The 23829-nt window shown below is 33.8% G+C and overlaps 2 protein-coding genes and 1 pseudogene across 2 annotated transcripts; 2 read left to right on the top strand and 1 right to left on the bottom strand.

Moving 5' to 3' along the window:
- Window positions 1-674: 674 nt before the first annotated feature.
- Window positions 675-1726, bottom strand: LOC145944798 (uncharacterized; annotated as a pseudogene).
- Window positions 1727-2523: 797 nt separating this feature from the next.
- On the top strand, window positions 2524-2898 carry LOC145944797 (uncharacterized). The gene has a single exon (XM_083053351.1). It carries the CDS (start codon window positions 2524-2526, stop codon window positions 2896-2898), a length of 375 nt encoding a protein of 124 aa, XP_082909477.1.
- Window positions 2899-19130: 16232 nt separating this feature from the next.
- LOC145944796 (uncharacterized) lies at window positions 19131-21276 on the top strand. Its single transcript, XM_083053349.1, has 3 exons — window positions 19131-20349; window positions 20434-20633; window positions 21175-21276. The coding sequence occupies exons 1-3, from the start codon at window positions 19131-19133 to the stop codon at window positions 21274-21276; spliced, it is 1521 nt and encodes a 506-aa protein (XP_082909475.1).
- Window positions 21277-23829: the final 2553 nt, after the last annotated feature.

The raw sequence follows: 23829 nt of genomic DNA, 5'->3' as shown, positions 1-23829 counted from the left end.
TCTAAGATAGTAAGTATAACTTTGGCATATAAAAGTAATACTAATTTAACAAAAAATAAAAGTCATAGCATCTAACATTATTGTAATTATTTTAAGTATTATATCAAAACAATAATTTCTGTTTGTTTATAAATAATTTTAAAAGTAATAAGTCTTTTTTATTCATCTTCATTATCTACTAACAAGGGAACGGTCGGAAGTGTCCCTCATCGATTTTAATGAGCTTTGAATATGTTGTAGAGCATTAAAAAATATTAGACCCGTATTTTTTTAGCAGCGTATCGCGTATCTCGACGTTTAGGGGTAAAACACCCTCTTGAAAAAAATCGGTTTTTTTATTTCTAAGCTAATACCGTCGAAACGATAAAAGATATAAAAAAATGTTTCAAATAAAAGTTTTATGGTTTTTAATGTTCTTTAAAACAGTGCAATCAAATTTTTCAAAAATGTCAAATTTTTCGAAATCCCCCTCCCTCCAAAATTTTCGAAAATTTTGATTGCACTGTTTTAAAGAACATTAAAAACCATAAAACTTTTATTTGAAACATTTTTTTATATCTTTTACCGTTTTGACGATATTAGCTCAGAAATAAAAAAACCGATTTTTTTCAATGGGGTGTTTTACCCCCTAAACGTCGAGATACGCTGCTAAAAAAATACGGGTCTAATATTTTTCAATGCTCTACAACATATTCAAAGCTCATTAAAATCGGTGAGGGACACTTCCAACCGTTGCCTTGTAAGTCGATAATTTTTCTTTGTAATCGTTTCAATCTTTTCCTGTCTTTTATTTTACGTAATTCGCTTTCCAAATATAAGATCCAGTGACGTATTCCATCTTGGGCGTTTTCATCATCATCAGATATATTTATTAGTGTTTGAGATGCAGTTTTCCAAAAATTTAATCTAGCATCTGACATTTCTACCAAAGTTTCCATTTTTTTGCAACGCTCTGTACGACTTGATGATCTGCTTGAATTGGATATCGAACTTGCCGAAAGAGTAGGCGAACGACGATTATAGTCAGTAACAGCTATAAATAATAAAAAAATAAATTAAAAACGGTTTTAAAGATTATTTATTTCTAAGAAAATTAAAGGCCCTTGCAAAATGCTAGGCGATAGCGATAGAAATAGCGATAGCGATAGAATAGTACCTATTCTCTATTCCTATTGGTGAATATTTTTTATTCCACCAATAGGAACAGAGAATAGATGCTATTCTATCGCTATCGCTATTCCTATCGCTATCGCCTAGCATTGTGCAAGGGCCTTAACTCTTATTACCATTCTTTCTATTAGTGAGATTGTACACATCTGTATATTGCAACTCCTCCAATGATGAATCGTTATTTATATTTATGATGCTTGTATCATTTGATACATTAGGTTGACTACTAGAACGCTGTAATTTCTAATTGAAACAGTTAGAAAATTGCAATGTATTAACAAAATAGCAATATATTCTTTGCAATTACTATCAATGAAGATTCTCCTGATCTTGTCGCAATGTGAACACTTAGAAATGACATATCGTCGAACTACCACCACGTAGGCTTGTACACTTCATCAGCTGAAGCCCCGCTCACTTTTGACTGTCGAATTTTATTAACTTGCCCCAAATACTGAGATTGCAAATTATTAAATTTTTTCTTTACTGCATCAACTGTTATTGTCTGATTCGTGATTTCCTGATAATTACAACATATTATTTGCAGTGCTCGCTCTCTCTCTCTCTCTCTCTCTCCTCCCTCTCTCTCTCTCTCCCTCTCTCTCTCTCTCCCTCTCTCTCTCTCTCTCTCCCTCCCTCCCTCTCTCTCTCTCTCTCTCTCTCTCTCTCTCTCTCTCTCTCTCTCTCTCTCTCTCTCTCTCTCTCTCTCTCTCTCTCTCTCTCTCTCTCTCTCTCTCCCTCCCTCCCTCCCTCCCCTCCCTCCCTCCCTCCCTCCCTCCCTCCCTCCCTCCCTCCCTCCCTCTCTCTCTCTCTCTCTCTCTCTCTCCCTCTCTCTCTCCCTTTCTCTCTCCCTCTCTCTCTCCCTCTCTATATCTATATCTATATCTACTTATTCAAGTATATTCAGTTGCACAATAAGCTTGATAATGCTGTTGCCGCTGTATCAGATTAAGAAGAACGTCTCATAGAGATCAAACGATTGATTTTTGGGGGTCGCGACAATGTTGACTTTTTATCAACATCACATGAACAATATTTCTGCAAAGTTTCAGCTAATTTCACCGAACTCAATTTCCATAAGGAAATGGCGGGGTCCTTTAAAACATCAGTTGAGTACTTAAACATAATATCCCACGAGAAGACAAAATCGATCTCTTAACACTCAATCAGATATAAACTGATTACCGGTAGTTAACGACAAGATTATACAAGTCATGAAATTTAACTATCTTGGTGTGGAGATATCAAGCGACAGACACTTAACTGAAGAAGTAAGAGAACAGGCCAATAAAGCATCAAGGATATCAAGATATCTCAGGGATATAATCTGGAGGAACAAATGAGGGAAACAATATGAGGGAAGAACGTAAGGCCCGCATATACAAAACATGTGTCAGACCGGTGCTCACCTATGCCAACAAAACAAGAGCGGAGACATCCAAGACAAAAGAAATGATGAGAGCAGTCGAGATGAGAACACTAAGAACCAAAGGAGTTACATTCAGAGATAGAATAAGAAGCGAGATCATAAGACAAGAGTTGTGTATCCAGGATGTAGTAAGATGGACAAGATCGCGGAGAAGATTCTGGAGAGATCATGTCGACAGGATGGACCCAGAACGACTGGTGAAATGGGCGAAAACACAAAAGCCAAAAACCATCAGGCCATTAGGCAGACCACTCAAACGCTGGTGTGAAAGCTGGACGTCAACTTCACAAGAGGCTTGACAAAATTAGAAATAACAGGACACAGTTCTAGAAAAAGAGGAAGAAGAAGAAGAAGAAATTTTTATTAGGACATTAGTGTAATTTCCTTTATTTCATTAATTTTTCTTATATAAAAATCTATTCAAAATCGTTAAATCTCTTTAAAGGACATAAAATAAGATTATATTGTCCCAGACGAAATTTCGTATTTTCGAGAGATTTGTTTCATTGTTTCTTTCTATTATTATAATTATTCCATATACAATTTGTATATCTATAATAAATAAATTTTGTTTATAATATTTATATATTTTTTATAAAAATATAAATCTTAATTGCACCTGTTATATTGCAAAGACAATTATAACGCAAAAGCAGATCTTTAATTAACTAAGAAAAAATGTGGTTTTATAATGAATATGAATTTTTTTATAATTAATAATATGATTAATACTTTATAATTATCTATAATTTTATATTTGCTAAAGAGAAAGTAATATGTAATGAAACAAACAGGACATAAAAATATTCAATATTTTTCTGTTTTGAATAACTTTTTTGAAATGTATTATTATCACCGAATTCCACATCAATAGAAATTTAATTGTTGCATACACACACGCATACAACAAGGAAGACTCAGAGTAGAGACAAGAAGTAGCTCAGTGTCAGGTTGTTCCTCCCTGATGAAGTGAGCTGAAATGTTCACGAAACATCGGAATCAAACAAAATGTCTACGCGGTTCAAACCCGAAAACCAATGCTAATGTTAATATAAACATTGTCTTGTGTTTAACGAACGTTTCGAATTTTTATTGTCAGTGTCCCCTCTCTTTCGTGCCTATGATCTAAAGAAATAAGAGTTAAAAATGTATAAAGACTTATGTGCGGTGCTTTCAAAGAAAAAATGAAGATATTAATATACTGAATGAAAACAAAGGCAAAGGACGAAACTTGACCGAATTTAATTACTTTATTTTAAATACTTACTTTGATATTTTTATCATATTGTTACGTCCCTGGTTTTCTTCCCCTGAGCGCCTTCATTTCATCCCCCGAGTATCATCGCTAGGAGGGTTGTTTATTAACAACCGGGTGCGGATGTTTTTCCGGCGTCATATTTAGATTTGGTCTAGCCGATGCATCGAGCGGACGCTACGAGACCTGATTACTATTCTTTTTCGCATTTTGAATGCATATATTATTATATTTCGTCGCATTCGTGTATTGGATTATTTTATTAAAGATCCTTTCTTCCTTACGCGTGTTAATTCATTTCGTGCGCGTGTGAGAGTGAGTGAGTGCGAGAGACGTTCTTTTGCGAGATATTGCAAAGGTCACCCCGAGGACGTAACATTTTGGGGGCTCGTCCGGGATCGAACGAACAACGAGCTACGAAGGATTTGAGAGATGGCAATACAACATTCGTCGAGGAAAACCCGATCGCAAGCTCCGTCTCGAGACACCGTCAGCGAGGAGCCGACGGAACACACGTCGACGCAGGGAGATCTCTTGCAGACTGCGATGGAGGAGATTCGTCAGCTGCGAGAGAAGCGTCGGGAACAACAAATCCGCTTCGAAGCGGTGTTGCAACAACGCGACGAGGAGCTGCGGCAGTTGGAGCAGAGAATCGCTTCGCGGGAAGACACACAGCTAAGTCTTTCCGAGAATAGAGCTTGCGGAGATTTTTCCGAAAACAGGGTTTCCGCGGATGTAATTCCCGAAAACGATTTGCGCGCGAAAATGGGCTTTAAATTAAAGCCCGACGTTTTTGACGGGAAAGTTCCGCTGTGAGAGTTCCTCTCGCAATTTCTTTTAATCGCGCGTGCAAATAATTGGGACGAATCGACTAAAACAGTAGCTTTGGCCGCGAGTTTGAGAGGGAAAGCGCGGACTGTCTTAGAAAATATAGAGAATTTTGATCATTTAAATTTTTCAGAATTAAAGTCGAAGCTTGAGCTTCTTTTCGGGGAGGGGAATTTAACCCAAAATTACTACTCGCTGTTCACTAATCGTAGACAAAAGTACGGAGAAGATTTAGCCTCTTTCGGTGCCGAGTTAGAAAGACTGTCGCGATTAGCATATCCGGAGTGTCCTTTCGCGGTGAGAGATAAAATCGCGTGCGCGCAATTTGTTTCGGCTCTCTCCGATGGTTTCTTGAGGAGGACTCTCCAGTTAGAGGGAATAACCTCCGTAAATTTGGCCGTTGAGAGAGCAAAAACAGTGAAAATAATACAGGGAGAAAATTTCGAAAAGGGAAGAGAAAATTTCGGAGATTTAATAGAAATTTTGGAAAGTCGAATTTTTATCAAAAGGCGGAGAGGAGCGGCGCGCGGAACGGAAACGAAAACGCGCGGAACGGAAATGACGCGCAGAAAGATGTCGGAAAGAAAAATCCTTCGGGAGGGAAATGGCGAGGAAATAATTTTTCCTCGAAAGGGAAAGAATGTTGGACGTGTGGAAAAACAGGACATTTTCGATCTGAATGTCCTGAAGAAAAGGGAAACGCGGTTTAGTTGAGCTGCGCGGGGTGCGCTCGACTTACTCACAAACCCCGAAAAATCGATTTATAGATTTTAGTATCGGTAGAATTAGGGAAAATAATTTCTATTATAATGGAAAGATAGATGGAAAGAAATGTTCTTTAAAGATAGACACGGGCTCCGATATTTCCTTGTTAAATAGAAAGTTGATAAATAACAATATGAAAAAGGTTAGAGTTAAAAATTGTAATTTAAAATATCCAACAGGAGAAAAAGTAATAATCGAATTTCAAGTTGAGGTTAGAGTAGAAGTTGGAAAATATTCTATTTTGATTCCCATGTTCGTTGCTGACATAAATGACGATTGCCTATTAGGAGCCGATTTTCTTAAGAAAATTAATTTAGAAAATATTTTTGATTTTGAATTTAACAAAAAAAAAATTAATAAAGTTTATAATTGTTCTCGGATTGAAAATTCTTTTAAAATTCCATCTATCTTAAAGGAACTTTTTGAAAATAATTCAACCAATTTGGAAAACACACAAGAAGAAATTTTCGCTGACTTTTTGAATAATTTTTGCGATGTATTCTCTGAAATTATTGTGGCTGGCAATTGCAATGTTGTTGAACATGTTATCAATGTGAAAGACTCTCTCCCCATAAGCAGGTACCTCGTCGAATTCCAATTCATTTAAGGAAGGAAGTAGATAAAATAATTGAGGATATGAGAGAACAAGGAGTTATTGAGGAATCACAAAGTCCCTGGATTTCTCCGGCCGTCATGGTGAGGAAAAAGGATGGCAGTTTAAGATTTTGCGTCGATTACCGGAAGTTAAATAATATCACGGTAAAGGATTCATACCCCCTTCCCAGAATCGACGACATTTTAGATCAACTTACAGGTAATTGTTGGTTTTCCACATTAGATTTGAAAAGTGGTTATTGGCAACTAAAAGTCCGATCGGAGGACAAAGAAAAGACGGCCTTCTCGATCGGCAGAGGTCTTTGGCAATTTACAGTAATGCCGTTCGGTTTATGTAACGCCCCCGCGACATTTGAACGACTTATGGAGAAAGTTTTACACGGTTTATTATCAAAAATATGTTTGGTATATTTGGATGACGTAATAATTTTTGGAAAAAGTTTTGAAGAAATGCTCGAAAATTTAAATTTAGTATTTTCGCGATTAAAAGAAGCTAATTTAAAAATTAATCCAAAAAAATGTATTTTCTTCCAAAAAAATGTAAAATATTTGGGACATATAATTTCCGAAGAGGGCGTGACTACGGATCCGGAAAAGATTGTTGCCGTAAAAGATTGGCCGATCCCCCATACAAAGAAACAGTTGCGAAGTTTCTTAGGGTTTTGTTCGTATTATAGGAAATTTGTGAAAGGATTTTCTTCTTTGGCAAAGCCCCTTTACGCGCTGACAGAAAGTCAAGTTAAATTTGTTTGGGGAAGTGAATGCCAAAATGCATTTGATCAATTGAAGCTGATGTTATCGTCTTCTCCGATATTATCTTTTCCTAAGGGGGAGGATGAATTCGTTTTAGATACGGACGCTTCTAATATTGGTATCGGTGCGGTATTGTCTCAAAGACAATTTGGAGAAGAAAAAGTTATCGCGTATTTTAGTAAAGTGCTTAGCAAGGCTGAGCGGAATTATTGTGTCACTCGTAGAGAATTATTAGCGATAGTAGGTTCTTTGAAATTTTTCCGACATTATCTTTTAGGTCGAAAGTTTGTGATTCGCACTGATCATGTGTCGTTAAAGTGGTTGATGTCTTTTAAGGATTTGGAAGAACAATTGGCACGATGGCTGGAAAGACTACAGGAATTTGAGTTTGAAGTGATACATCGAAAAGGACAATCCCACAAGAATGCCGACGGACTATTGAGGCGATTATGTGAGACTTTCGGATGTGAATATTGCGCTAAGGTGGAAAGGAAAAGCGCAGAAGAATCTGAAAAAATGGTCGCTCGTAGAAATGTTCACGAAACATCGGAATCAAACAAAATGTCTACGCGGTTCAAACCCGAAAACCAATGCTAATGTTAATATAAACATTGTCTTGTGTTTAACGAACGTTTCCAATTTTTATTGTCAGTGTCCCCTCTCTTTCGTGCCTATGATCTAAAGAAATAAGAGTTAAAAATGTATAAAGACTTATGTGCGGTGCTTTCAAAGAAAAAATGAAGATATTAATATACTGAATGAAAACAAAGGCAAAGGACGAAACTTGACCGAATTTAATTACTTTATTTTAAATACTTACTTTGATATTTTTATCATATTGTTACGTCCCTGGTTTTCTTCCCCTGAGCGCCTTCATTTCATCCCCCGAGTATCATCGCTAGGAGGGTTGTTTATTAACAACCGGGTGCGGATGTTTTTCCGGCGTCATATTTAGATTTGGTCTAGCCGATGCATCGAGCGGACGCTACGAGACCTGATTACTATTCTTTTTCGCATTCTGAATGCATATATTATTATATTTCGTCGCATTCGTGTATTGGATTATTTTATTAAAGATCCTTTCTTCCTTACGCGTGTTAATTCATTTCGTGCGCGTGTGAGAGTGAGTGAGTGCGAGAGACGTCCTTTTGCGAGATATTGCAAAGGTCACCCTGAGGACGTAACAATATATAACTGATATTACGCATTTGTAACTTATGTAGAACGAACAAGCAACAAATGAGAATATATTTTTCATGTTTCTAATAAATGTTTATACGAGCTGCTCAAATTTAATTATCTGCCCTTTACTCGTTGTTACATCAGTTCTATGAAAATGAGATATTTTTATTGATAAAAAGATTAAGTTTGAAATTTTTCGCACCGGGCAGAATTGTCTTATTCGGAGAGCACTCGGCGATGTATGGAAAACATTATGTTATTGGTCAGTTTAGATCATCGTACCAGGCTCAAATTTTGCGAGCAATCTGATGAGCTAGAAAACATTATTACGATAGATTTCTCTGATGTTGATCTACATTTGAATATACCTTTGGAAGGAGTTCTAAGCTTCATTAATAATGAAGATTTTGAAAACATTATTTCAAATCAAATTTGTTTGCTTAATTACGCGAATTACTTGAACACCTTAAATAGTTTGTGGAAAACATACGAGCAGAGATTTAGCTTATAAGTATTCTTCTTCTTCATTCTTTTTTATATTTTCGTTTATCACGAGAGGATCCAGATAAAATCTTTTCACGTTGACGTGTCCACGGATAACTCATCGATGTTGGCGTTGGCAGTTTTTCATCGTTCGCGGTATGTCTCGCAGGGTGCTTTCTACATTGGGGGCGTCTACAGAAAGAAGACTACATCAAATTTAATAGGGAGGATTTATTGGAGTTTTCAATATACATTTCTCATTATGAGAAACTTATGCTATGTGTTTGCAGACGAAAGCAACATTTGCTTATACGGCCAAATAGTCGATGTATCACTCCCACATGTCGTGTGATATGGAAACCACCACTATGAAAGAAATAAAAATTCTGCTGATAGATTCAAATATTCGTCAGAGTAACAGCGAACGAGCGAAACACAAATGGCAGAGCTGAAACATTCTTATCTTACTAATATAAATTTCAATGCTATATTTATATTATATATATTTGATGGCATAGCACAAATAATGTATATTACGCTCATTTAAAGAAATAATACTCTCAGAAATCCCAATTTACATCAATTTCAAGAGCGTTTATATGATATGTATATTAAGGTAATGGGATACCTCAGCGAACGGCGAACTCCGACAAAATAGTAGCGCTCTCATTTTGGAATTAAAAATATCGGTAATTACCAACTAACTATCGAAGAATAATTATTGACATTTTGAATTCCATTTATCCTAGGTCAAACATATATTAGAAATCCATGTATACATTGCACATATGGAGTCACTTTTTACTACGTTTAATACTATTTTAGGTTTGAACTTAAATATGTACTGCTGTTTTTCGCTCTAGTAGGTATACCTACAACGCATGCATACATACGCATGAATCGTAATACAAAATATACTTTTATATTAGATTTCTAATCTAGATTTAGAAGGTAACAGTGCTTTTTTCATGTACTTCAATCCCAGGGAACTTATTTTTATATTCGTACAAAATGAATATTTTTTATATAAAGAACGTATTATGATGAATGATGAGTTGACAGCTCGTCTACAATTCGAGACGCCGTATCGAGATAAAAGTAGATAAAAAAACTGTAATTTCATAATAATTTCTCATTTTTCATATGAAATCGGAGTTTCCTAAGATCATTGATGTATGTATTCCAATAGTAAAGAAACATCTTTAATTATGTCAAATTAATGCGACGAAAGATTAGAAGTACGAAAATAGTAACTTGTCGGTAAAACTAACAGTCGCGAGAGATCCCCTTAAACGTATCTTTTTTCCTTTTTCTTTGCGAACTATAATATTTTTTATTATACACTCGGCCAAAAAAAGCGGTATACTTGAAAACTAGTAAAAGATTGTGAAAGTTCAAGAATTTATAACTCATTGTCAGCTAATAATTATGATATTGAGATGTTTAAAAACCAAAAATGAAACTTGAAGTCTGTAGTTTGAGAAAATTTTAGTGCCAATTACGTGGAATGATCAGTTTTGCAATGACAAATGACAGAGTGAGAACCTGTAGAACTGATAAATAAAAGGTCCACTTTCCTGAATTGCTCGGCGTGCATCAGTTGACGTAGCTTAATGAGATAAAAAGTACGTGAAAATTTAACTTTCTCTCTTTAAAATGCGCTTTGGCTGAACTCGATACGACAATTTTTCGCTGAATTATCTCAATTTAAAGAAAATCGGTTTTTTAACGATAACTCATGATTTAAAATGTGTACCTACTACCTTTATCAATTCAAACCGTTGCAATTCTATTCAAGAATGTTGCATTGAGTGCGGGGTGTAGCGAAGCGATGCAAATTGTGCCGGAAATGTCGCGAAACAGAGTCCGAGAAGGATATTCGCGGAGTTTTCGCCGTACGAGTTCAGCATTACTTCCTCGGGAATCGAAGGGTATTCAGGAGGATTTGCCCGCGTAAAAAAAAAAAAGAAAAAAGTCTCTCTGTCACACACACACACACACACACACACACACACACACACACACACACACGCACGCACGCACGCACGCACGCGTGAAAACCCTGCGAATATCCTACTCGGACTTTGCTTGCGCGAGATACCCGGCACGATTTGCATCGTTTCGGAACATCCCGCATTCAATGCAACATTCTTGAATAAAATTGCAACGATTCAAATTGATAAAGGTAGCAGATACACATTTTAAATCATAATTTGAAAAGCGACTTTTTTTAATTGAGATAACTCAGCGAAAAATCATCGTATCGAGTTTCGCTAAAGCGTATTTTAAAGAGAAAAGTTCAAATTTTTACGTGCTTTTTATCCCATTGAGTTACGTCAACTTTATGCCGTGCAATTCAGGAAAGTGGACCTTTTATTCATCAATTTTGCAGGTTCACATTCTATCATTTGTCATTGCAAAACTGATCATTCCACGTAATCGGCACTAAAATTTTCTCAAACTATAGACGTCAAGCTTCATTTTCGTTTTTTGAACACCTCTATATCATAATTATTAGCTGCGTTATAAATTCTTGAACTTTCACAGTTTTTTACTACTTTTCAAGTGTACCACTTTTTTTGACCGAGTGTATTATAACTTTATAATATTTTTACCTGGCTGCGTTTTCAAAATTCTCCAAGTACATAATTATCATAATTAATTTCATAACTAACATTTTTCATATATATATTTATAGTTTTAAGGTATATCTTTTTCGTTTTTATTTAACTCTTTGTGGACACACACGTTACTTTATTATATATTATATTTTTTAGACTTGCTGCGTTGGCAAGATTTAACAATTAATTATAATAAATATTATAATTATTATAATTATTTGCTAGAAGCTGTAACGTCTTATAACTAATATTTTTCATGTTTTGCAGATATTTATTCTGATAAATCGACTAGTACTGAATGATATTCGTTTGTCGAATCCGGGATTTGGTACCTTTGCTCGATTGCATACGATTACGGCTTCGTTATAGTTAAGCCTACAGGTTTTACAGACGGATTTGTATACATTCTGCTACCATCGAACATTACGGAAGAAGAAATCACGAGTCTTTCGACACACTTAGGGGGAGAGGGTTTCATTGTCATACCTACCAGCATCAATTGTGATGGAGTGAGAATTGATCATTGATTCTATTAAAATTATAGCAATTGTTTAATATAGGGGAGACTGGCGTAAAACTGGTTACCTTAAGGAAAAAATGCTGCAATTTCTATATTAATTTTGCTTTCTCTTTCAAATTTTGCAAAATTGAAAAGACATTTTCTTCCTCTTTTTAGTGGAATGATTACAAATTATTTATTAGTTCAAATTTTTCTGCAGTCAAAAATTTTCGATACGCCTCCATAGTGACCATTTTACCCCAGGAACTGGGTAAAATGGTCCCCCCAAAATACTTTTGATACTGAGACAGGTAATAGTTTTGATTAAATAATTATATTTATAATTCGAATTTAAGTAACAAAAATGTATTTTAAGCATTTTTTATCAAATAGTGCATATTAACTTAATGTTGCAAAAAAAATTAACAAAATATAGCACTGAAATTTTAATTGGGTTTTAACTTTGTTGTGATTTTATGCGAGAATGATTTCTAGGCATTTTTGTACTATATTTGCAACAAAAACGCAAAGTAATGCGTTTTTGTTGCAATTAAAAAATTTTTGGGACAGAATGATTTCTTAAAAAGGAATAAGGACCATTTTACCCCGACTGTTCCAATTTTATAAAAAAAAAGGCTATTAAAAGACTGCCATCTTGTGGACTTTTTAAAATATAAATAACTCATTAAAATATATATAATAGTATGAAACTGTATCTTACTAGTATAATAACTTTATATAGAATCTCTCTTAATCACAGGACGTACAATGAAACAAAACAGGAAGTTTACCTTATATCAAATCTCTAAAAAATCGAATTTTTTAAAAATCTTATTGTTAAACATATCCAATCACTTCAACAAACGTTCACATGATAGCAGGACAGAGATAGAAGTAATATAAAATTCTACACGCAGATAACAACACTAATCGGAGAGATAAGTACAGGTACCATTTTACCTCGGAGGACCATTATACACGGGTTTCCCCTACATATATTCTGTTGCTTAAATTTCGCGGTCCCTTAATGATTGTCGTATTAAATTATGAAATCAAAGGTGAGAAAAATTATTGAATATTTTTCTTGTAAAATATATTTAAAAAATATTAGTTTTTTTTGTATTCTATTTTATCCTACTTCAAATATATAAGTTTAAAATGTTACGCCAAGATCATGCGCTGCAATAAATATATCGAAGACTCTTTTGATTTGTAAATTAAAAGATATATAGGTTTTTCGATCTTATAAATCGCAATTTGTGATTGAAAAATGAGTCAAAAAGTTTTGAATTAAATTTCTTTCTGCAAAGCTTACAAAAAAGGAATTATCGAATAATTATTTCTTAGTGTTCTTCATAAGGCGGACATATGTCTATGAACATTGCGCGGTTGATAAAGAATGTGTGTTATGTAAAATGTAGTACTCTGAAGGAAAATGATATTCATTTGTAATTCATTTCTTTATTCAATTCTTTAATTTAATAAAATAGAAATTTATGAAAGATTAAAAAAAGTATAAGTCATCATATATTTCAGAATAATTCTCTCCTGTTATTAAATCGAATTAAGCTTTAAACATAAATACGACCATGATTTTTTAAATAATAAAAATAGCGTTTATAATTTTGGGACGTCAAGTAAAATTATATTATTAAATTAGACAATTATAATATGATTTATACAATTATATGATTATGTTAAGTAAAATAATTCAATATACGAGTACTTGTACGATATACAAATACGTATAATAAACTGCATCAATAGATTTATATATTTTTTTATGTTTACCGTAGATTACACACATGTACTTAGACGTGTATATATACATGCACATTTATATATTTATATATATATATATATATATTTTTTTTTTTTTTAAATTGCGACATAAAATTATAATAAATATTATTTGAAACGACAACAAGAGAAATGGCATATGATATTGAAAATAATATACATATATTATTATGTTTAAACATACATGTATATTGTAACTTCTTCCTAAAATATTGAAAAAGTTTGACATTGTAGTTTATATCTAAAGTCATGGCTTCAAAATAATGTTATTATATGTTCCGAGATGAAATCAGTCACAACTGACAATGAGACGCGAAAGTATATAGGAAATATAAACGCTTTCTTGTGTGTGTGTGATAACAAACGTTTCAAATTATTTTATTAATACTTTTTTTGTCTACGTTATAAAGATTTAATAAAGTTAAAAATATGTAAAGACTTATGAAAGATAAAGTCAGGACATTAATCTATTGATAAATGAAAACAAGCGCATATAACGAAAATCTGATAGAATGTAAGTACATTAATTGAAGTACTTAATTTGTATACATATTCATTTGATAACGTATAATCGACGAGTTATTTTTGTCATATAACTTATACACATTACGCATTTCTAACATTTACAGAACAAAAAGAAACGACAAATAATCTTTAGATCTTCTTCACGTTACGAGAATATACTTTTTATGGTTCAAGTAAATGTTTATAAGAGCTACGCTTTAATTATCTGCATTAAACTGTTCAACGTTACACCAGTTCTATTAAGAGGAGATATTTTTAATGATAAAAAGGATGATAAAGTTTAAAATTTCCGCACCGGGCAGAATCGTCTTATCCGGAGAGCACTCGGCGACGTATGGAAAACATTTTGTTGCGGCCGGCTTAGATCATCGTACCAAGCTCAATTTGTGGGAGCTACCTAATGAGTCAAGAAAGATTATTAAGATAGACTTTCCTAATGTCGATCTATTTTTTATTATACCTTTAGAAGTAGTTCTAAGCTTATTTTCTTATGATAAGTTTGAATATTTGCTTTCTAATCAAATCAATTTGCTTGAATATGTGAAGCACTTGATCACCGTAAACGGTATGTGGACGACATACGAGCAGAGATTTAGCTTACAAATTTTCTTTTTCTTGCTTTATTCTATCGCTTACAAGGAGCATCTCGAGATAAAATCATTTCATGTGCGAGTGTTCACGGAATTACCCATCGGCGCTGGTCTTGGCAGTTCGACATCTTTTGCAGTATGTCTCGCAGCGTGCTTTCTTCATTGGAAGCGTCTACAGAATGGTAATCATATTGAATTTAATAATGATGAATTATTATTGATTGGAAGTTACACTGTATCCTGCGAGAAAACTATGCAAGACTATGTGTTTGCGTCGGTTGATAGCCACGTTTGCATATATGGCCAAATAAGTAAATATCAATATAACGATCACATAAAATATAATAAAGAGACCGTGAATATGAAAGGAATAAACATTCTTTTGATCGATTCAAATATTCGCCAGAGTAAGGCCGAACGAGCAAAACAAATGGCAGAGCTGAAACACTCTGTTAAGTTTGATTCTATATTAAATAAATTAGACAACGTAGCAGTAAAAATGTTCCGTAGGCTCAATTTAATAAATAATATCGGATGTCGCAATTTACGTGAAAGTCGAAGGCGTTTTTACAATAGATTACAGGTATCTTTTTGTTTTTATTAAACAGTGTTATTATTTTACCCCCCCCCCTCTCTCTCTCTCTCTTTCTCTGTGTGTGTGTGTTTTCTTTAATCTTGCTGCGTTGACGAGATTGTCTAGTCTAGTACATAATTATCTGCTAGAAAATGTACCATTTTATAACTAACATTTTTTTATATTTTGCAGTCATGCATTCTGCGGAATCAACAATTGTTGAGTACATATAATTTGTCAGTTGAGGTATTTGATAATATTTGTTCGATTGCAGACAATTATGGATTCAGGGGAAAGCTTACAGGTTTTGGAGGCGGAATTGTGTACATTCTGCTTCCATCGAACATTACAGACAAAAAAATCACAAATATGTCGAGACACTTAAGGACAAAGGGTTTCGATGTCAGAAGGACCAGCATCAATTGTGATGGAGTGAGAATTAATAATTAATTACATTAAAATTATCGCTATCATAAATAATTATATAATAAAAAATAACTAAATGTAAGAAAAATCTGACAAGATTATTAACTTAATTACTGTGATAGTTTATAGAAAGTAGGATCAAAACAATATACAATTTTGTTTAATGTAAATATTCTGTTGCTTAAGCTTAAAAGATAGCAATCTCTTAATGTCGTCGTATTGAATTATGAAATCAAAAGTGAGAAATCATTGAATGTTTTTCTTGTAAAATATATAAAAAAATATTAGTTTTTTTCGTATTCTATTTCATTCTACTTTGAAAATATAATTGATGATACTGTTGCGCTAAAATCATGCACTATAATAAATATGTAAAAGATTTTTTTACTTTGTAAATTAATTGATATACATAATGTTTCATAATTTAAATTATATAATGCAATTTGCGACTGAAAATGAGTCGAAAAGTTTTGAATAATATTTTTTCTGCGAAGCTTAAGAAAAGGAATCATGAAATAAAATATATAATCAGGATTTTTTATCGAATGGACATATCTGGATATATATGTATCTTTTTGTAAAAAAGAGAGCTAGTAAAGTGATTTTTATTTAAAAATTTTTCCTTTGTTAAGCATCCGGAAATAATATTTCAAAATTTCTAATTGTTTATTAGATAATAAAACGCTACATATTTCATGGATGCTAATTATGAAACACGTTGTATATCTGTGATTTATTATCATATGTTTTACTTTTGTGGAAATATGGAGACAAATTTAAATAAGTTATACATATCAAAAATAATATTTCTTAATATATTTTAGTACTATCAAAAACGAGTGGTATATGAAAAGATTAATTAATTATAATTTTATTTTATTATTATTTTATTTTTATAAACTCTCAAAAGGATTTGAATGTTCTTTTCACTTTTAATTTTATTATTCATTATTCAAAGTAACTTAAATAAAAAAACATAAAAAATAAAATATTTTTTGTTGAATTAACATACGAAATAATGTATTACTGTTTGAAGAGATGACAACAAAGTTTTCTTTTGCGCTAATAATGCCTTTATGATATTGATTATATTGCTACGACGTAAATTAATTACGACAATTGTTACAATTGGATTTGCACAATAGCTAGAGATTGTCCGAGGTAAAAAGATATTTATTTCTATTCCTGTTTTATGTCTTCAGTTTTATATACTAAAAAGATTTATCCATTCATAAAATAATTAAGGAAAAGAGATAAAATTATTTTGCTTCAGTACCCTCAAGCCAAAGTTCGTGATACATTAAGTTAATTATTAAGTCAAAATGAGCTCTCATAAATAAGATCTGTAAAATAACAATAATTGCGCTATATTCATCTTTAATGTCAAATTTATATAATTAAATTATATTAAGCAATATAATTTGAATAAATTATGAGACAAATGTAAATAAGTTATACATGTATTTATTAAAGTAATTAAACATGACGTATTCAGTATATTTTATCAATATCAAATATGAGAGTGAGATAACATAAAAAAGTATAATTTCATTTTAAAAATTTACATAATTTTCGCTTTTAATATCTTTATTTAAAGTGTTTTAAATAAAATAAAATAAATGACACTTGATAAGAGTAAGAATATATATAATAGGTTTTATATTATTTATATTGTTAATTACCATAGAAATTATTGTATTATTAAATAGAAAGAAAACAGAAAAGTTATCTTTTACTTAAGAATATCTATAACTTGATAAAGTAAAAAATGACTATATTTCTTGAACGTAAAATAATTACGATAATTATTTTAATTGGATTTGCGCAATATGTAGTAATAGCCTAAAGGATAAGAGATATTTTTTAATCCATTTCTTTATATCTTTAGTTTCATATACTAGAGATTTATGAAAGATTTATTAAACAAATGTAGATTATTCTACTTCGGAATAATTCTCTCCAGCCAAAACTCATGTTTATTAAATAGAATTTAGCTTTAAACATAAATACAATTTTTAAAATAATAAAAATAGCGTTTTTAATTTTTAGCGTCAAATAAAATTATGCGATTAATTTAGAAAATAATATGATTTATACAATTATATGATATGATACAATTATATATATATTAAGCATAATCCAATATACGAGTACAATATACTTGTACGATATTAGAATTGGTTTTCGGGTTTGAACCGCGTAAACTTTTTTTTTACGTTTTTCCAACGTTTTGTGAACATTTCAGCTCACTTCATCAGGGAGGAACAACCTGATACTATCAGTATCAAGTACGAAGTATCAAGTTATTCCTCTCTGATGAAACACATTAAATATTATTTGTATACATAGTATACAGTATACACTGGTTGAGGACGGTCGTGTTTTGGTTCGGCGACCTGTTGTCGTTAAATCCGTATACCGCCTATTTCGCTGTTGCTGAGTTTTCTCTAGTTGTGATTCTAACGAAATGGAAGGGAAAAAAATATGCAAAGGATGCGGTGTAGCCGTGGCTAAGCCTGTAACTTGTGGTGGATGCAATATAGCATCGCATCCGAGTTGTCTCGCACGTAGCGGTCATCCCTTCTTGAATGGTCAGTTCTTGAGTTGCCCTTCCGGAAGTTCGCCTCAAAGTTTGAATGCGAGTCCGCGGCTCCTAGAGGATATCAGGAGGGTGATACAGGAAGAGTTTCTCACTTTCCGGAGAGAGATCGTGGAGATGCACCAGGCTGATATGGACAAGGTCAGAAATGAAATTCAGAGCATATCGAGTAGAGTGGACTTACTTGAGAGCCGGTCGACAGTAATTCAACCATTGGACCCCTTGCGCTCAGTTGAGACGGATGTTATCGAGGAAATGGAAGATAGAGAGAGAAGATCGACTAATTTGATATTTTTCAATCTGGAGGAGTCCGATAACAATGGCTGTGGAGATGATGATCTGGTGAGGGATATCATTCGGACTATCCAGCCTGGCGTGAATTCCGCAATGCGAACGGAGAGACTGGGAAAGGCGAAGCGAGGTCATTCTAGACCGGTGCGTGTCTCTTTTTCCACAAAACGGGAGGTGCTGGAAATCCTGAGGAATAAATCGCGATACTCTGGTCCTGTCAACATCTCTCAGGATCAAACAATGAAGCAAAGACAATATCTTAGGGACCTGCGGGCCGCTCTGGGGCGCCTGAAGGACGAAGGAGAAACAAATAAAACAATTCGTTATATAAACGGTGTGCCGAAAATCGTCGATGTAAAGTCAAATTCAAAAAACTAACTCGCTCTCCCCTTATTTATTATCAAAATGTTCGCGGTTTGAGAACGAAGCTTTGTGATCTGCGGTGTGCTGTGGCGTCCGTATCTGTTGACTACGATATAATAGTCTTGGTTGAGACGTGGCTGCATGAGGGTATATCGAGCTTGGAGCTTGGCCTTGATGATTTCACCGTGTTTCGCAATGATAGAAATATTGCTAATAGTGTTTATTCGCGCGGAGGAGGTGTGTTGATTGCTGTGAGAAATTCTATATTTAGTCGTGCTATAAATATCTCAGAGTCACGCGTCGAACAGCTGTTTGTTGACATTCGCCTTGATCATGTACAATTTATTGTCGGCACTGTTTACATGCCTCCTTTATCGGAACCGTCTCTATATGAGGCTCACTGCCTCTCTGTTGAAGAAGTGTTAGTCGCGTCACCTAATGCTAATTTTCTTATTGCGGGCGATTATAATCTTCCGCATATTCAGTGGCATAATAATAACAATTACTTGCAATATGAATCAGATCGACACTGTAATATGTTACCGCATGCTAACATTATCTCACACTTCTTCAATGAATTTAATTTTTACCAGCACAATAGGATCATTAATGCGAATCGGAATACCTTAGATCTAGTGTTTTCCACACTGCATAGCGCTTCAGTGGAGCTAGCCGTTGATTACTTATGTGCGTGCGATCGTTATCATCCGGCCATATTGTTGACTTTGCCGCTGAAAAGATCGCTGTCATCTCACACTGAACATAGGTGGAACTTTAAACGTGCGAACTATGATGCTATTAATGATTACTTGGGCAGTATCTCCTGGGATAAAGAACTAAAATTTCTGGATGCAAATGAAGCTGTGGATTTTTTGTATGGGCATCTTGATTATGTCATCTCTAATTTTGTTCCTACATATATGACCCGCAAATCACAGCATCCTACATGGTTCTCAAATGAACTGAAAACTCTCATCAAGGCCAAAAAGAGTGCTCACATCCGATATAAGAGAACTAATTGCTTTTCGGATTATATGGAGTTTTCGGGTCTGAGGGCTCGATGTAAATCCCTTTCATCGGCGTGTCTGCGGAGCTATGTGCATCGCACGGAGGAGGCTATCTCGAGTAATGTAAATGTTTTCTGGAGCTTCACAAAATCCATGTATACTTCTAATAAACCTCCAATGTCAATTTATCACAATGGCTCGTCTGTCTATGATGGATCAGCCATAGCAAATTGTTTCGCGGACTACTTCGAATCTGTTTACTCCGGTTCGGATGTGCATGGTGGCAGCGATGTTGATGTGTGTGAACATGATCTGAGCCTATTGAATATAGATATCTCCATCGGGGATATATTTAACTGCATAAATGCCACGAATTTAGCATCCAACTCTGGCTATGACGGCATTCCTCCGCTCTTTCTTAAAGCAACCAATTTCATACTATCTAGAGTACTTTGGATTATCTTCAATAAGTCTTTAGTAAGTGGCATCTTCCCGGAATCCTGGAAGCTATCCACCGTTACGCCAATATTTAAGGACGGTGATAGAACTTTGGTCTCTAATTATAGACCAATAAGTAAGCAATGCCTCATGCCTAAATTATTCGAAAATATAATAGCGAATAAACTTGCATCATTATTTAAGTATGTTTTGATTGAAGAACAGCATGGCTTTATTGCCGGTCGTTCCGTCGTGACTAATCTGCTACTTTATCAGAATTTTATTAATTCAGTGGTGGAGGATGGCTCCCAGGTCGATGCAGTTTATACGGACTTTAGAAAGGCTTTTGATAGCGTTGATCATTCCCTGCTACTCACTAAGTTGCGGGCCTTTGGTATTGATGGTACTTTGCTGAAATGGGTATCAAGTTATGTAACAGACAGGTCACAGATTGTAAAGATCAATAATTGCCAATCTAGAATTTTTAAAGCATCGTCTGGCGTGCCCCAGGGTTCTCACCTGGGCCCGCTTCTTTTCAATCTATTTATTAATGACATTAACAAGGTCTTTAATCACTGTAAATTTCTACTATATGCGGACGATTTAAAAGTTTTTCGACGAGTAAATGACCTTGAGGACGCGGATCTGTTGCAGCTTGATCTGTTTCGGCTCGAGCGTTGGTGCAATGTTAATAAACTACAGTTTAATATAGCGAAATGTCATGTAATCCGCTTTAGTCGGAGGAGAAGCGTTTGCATGCGTGAGTACTCGATAAACGGGGTGCGTCTCTCTGAGGTAGATTCTGTACGCGATCTTGGGGTCACCTTTTGCCCTGATCTATCGTTTGAGAAGCATATAATGAGTATCACGAACTGCGCGTATAGAAAACTGGGTTTTATCTTGCGGACTGGCAAATACTTTAATAATGTGCATACCTTAAGATTGTTATACTGTGCGCTAGTACGGCCTCATTTGGAGTACGCCTCCATTGTCTGGGCTCCGTTTTATGCCAAATATGATATTCAGATTGAGGGAATCCAACACCGCTTTTTGCGTAGAGTGAGCTTCATAACGGATAATCCAATGCGCTTTTTCGATCACTCTTATGATGATATGCTGAATAACTTGCGGCTAATTACTTTAGCAAATAGACGCACTTTTCTAGATCTACTGTTTTTTTTCAAATTGATTAATGGGAGTATTACATGTTCGGAGCTCCTAGAGTATGTGGGGCTGCGTGCTCCGGCTAGGCCTCTCAGGAAGGGCGTCATATTTAATGTCGAGTCTCACCGTACCTCTTATGGAAGATACAAGCCCCTGAATCGAATCTGCATGCTGGCGAACGAGTTCTCTGATCGTGTGGATTTCTTTCAATCATCACTCTGCACCTTCAGACGAACGTTATCCCATTGTCTACGATAGACTTGTTATTTCCCTCCTGTGTTTTAGTTTTATTGCGATAGGCTCTTAATGTTATAAATTGTGCGTAATCATACAGCGATAATTTTTGTACATTTTCTATGTTCTCAACTTATTTTATTTTTAATTTGTTTTTAAAGGGATAACTCCCGTTTACCTGTACATAAATAAATAAATAAATAAATAAATTATTTGAAAGGACAATAAGAGAACTGTGTGCTTTATGATATTGAAAATAATATATTATTATTGAATTATGTATAGGTTTTATTTTATTGTTTTAACGATTTCTTTTTAAATATTGAAAAAATCTGCTATGTAGTTCATATGTAAAGTCATAACTTCGGAATAATCTTATTATATGTTCCGAGACGAAATTGGTCACAACTGAGACACAAAAGTGTACATACAAGACATATAAACATTGTATCGTGTGCCCTAATGTTTCAAATTTTTATTATTAGTGGCTTTCTTTTTTCTTTTCTACGTTATAAAGATTTAGTAGTTAAAAATGTATATAGACTTATGTGCGGTGCCTTGAGAAAAATTGATAAATAAAAACAAGTATACATATGACAAGAATTTGATAGAATGTAAGTACATTAATTTAAATACTTACTTTGTAAGCATATCCATTTGATAACGTATAATCGATCAGATATTTTTGTCACATATATAACTGACGCATTTCTAATATTTACAAAATAAAAAAGAACGACAAATATAATCTCTAGACTTTTCTCGCGTCACGAGAATATATGTATTTTTCATGGTTTAAATAAATACTTATTATAAAAGCTACGCAAATTTAGTTATCTGCTTTTTACCGTTTAACGTTACATCAGTTCTATAAAAAAAAGATATTTTTTATTGATAAAAATGGCTAATTTTAAAATTTCTGCACCGGACAGAATTGTCTTATCCGGAGAGCATTTGGCAGTGTATGGAAAACAATTTGTTGTAGCCAGTTTAAATCTCGTACCAATCTCGAATTCTACGAACAACCTGATGAATCAAAAGACATTAGGATAGCGTTCCCTGATGTTAATTTAAAATTGAATATATCTTTAGAAGGAGCTTAAAGCTATTTTTTTGCGGATTTCGCAAACATGCATTTAAATCCAATTAATTTGCTTATAAATATGTGAAATATCTGATCACCATAAACGGTATGTGGAAGACATACGAGCAGAGATTTAGCTTACAAATGTTCTTTTTCCTGCTTTATTCTATCGCTGATAATGAGGCTCTCCAGATAAAACCTTTTCGCGTGCACGTGTCCGGAATTACCCATCAGCACTGGTCTTGGCAGTTCATCATCGTTCGCGGTATGTTTTGCAGCATGCTTTCTTCATTGGAAGCGTCTACAGAGAGATGATCATATTGAATTTAATAATAATAAATTATTGGAAATTAAAAATTACTTGCAAGGAAGTTATGCAAGACTATGTGTTTGCGTCGGTCGATAATAACATTTACATAAACGGCAAAATGAAAAAATGGCAACGTGTTAATCACATGAGATATTCCATGCAGCCCATAAATATGGCAAGAATGAAGATTCTACGATTCAAATATTTATCAGAATAAATGCGAACGAACGAAACAAATGACAAGGCTGAAATATTTAATTCTCGAGTTCAAATCTATGTTAAATAGATTAGACGAAAAAAGTAGCATCAATTTATAATAGGCTCGTTTTAATAAATAATACCATAGGTGGTCCCAATTTACTTCGATATAAAGATACAGCACATCAACATCCCCATAAGGTTACAACAATCTTAAATTGTAAGATTGTAACATTTCACGGAGATTAATAAACCTGCCATTAACCTCCCAGTAACATGTGCATGTTCGCCAAAACTCATTCCCTCAACATTCCAGAGACCTTGCAGGGCATGTCGTATTAATATTCATATAACATGCCAATAACCTTTAATATTATTTTTAAGTAAGAAATATCCCATATAACAGAAATATTGCAGGCATAATTAAAATGTTACAGTGATGCAATTTACATATTATAAAATAGTCATATATATATATAATCTATAATTATATGTAAGATCACTTTACAATACGTAAATTGTATCACTGTAACATTTTAATTGCATTTTTTTATTTATTCCAACATTTTATCCATTCAATTTTTGAATTTAACAAAATCAGTTTAATTTCTAATTTCTAGGGTTGA

The sequence above is a fragment of the Prenolepis imparis genome, unplaced genomic scaffold (assembly GCF_030444845.1).
Source record: "Prenolepis imparis isolate NDT839.2.m4 unplaced genomic scaffold, iyPreImpa1.0 SCAF_13, whole genome shotgun sequence".
NCBI lineage: Eukaryota > Metazoa > Arthropoda > Insecta > Hymenoptera > Formicidae > Prenolepis > Prenolepis imparis.
This window is presented reverse-complemented; position numbering and strand designations above follow the sequence as displayed.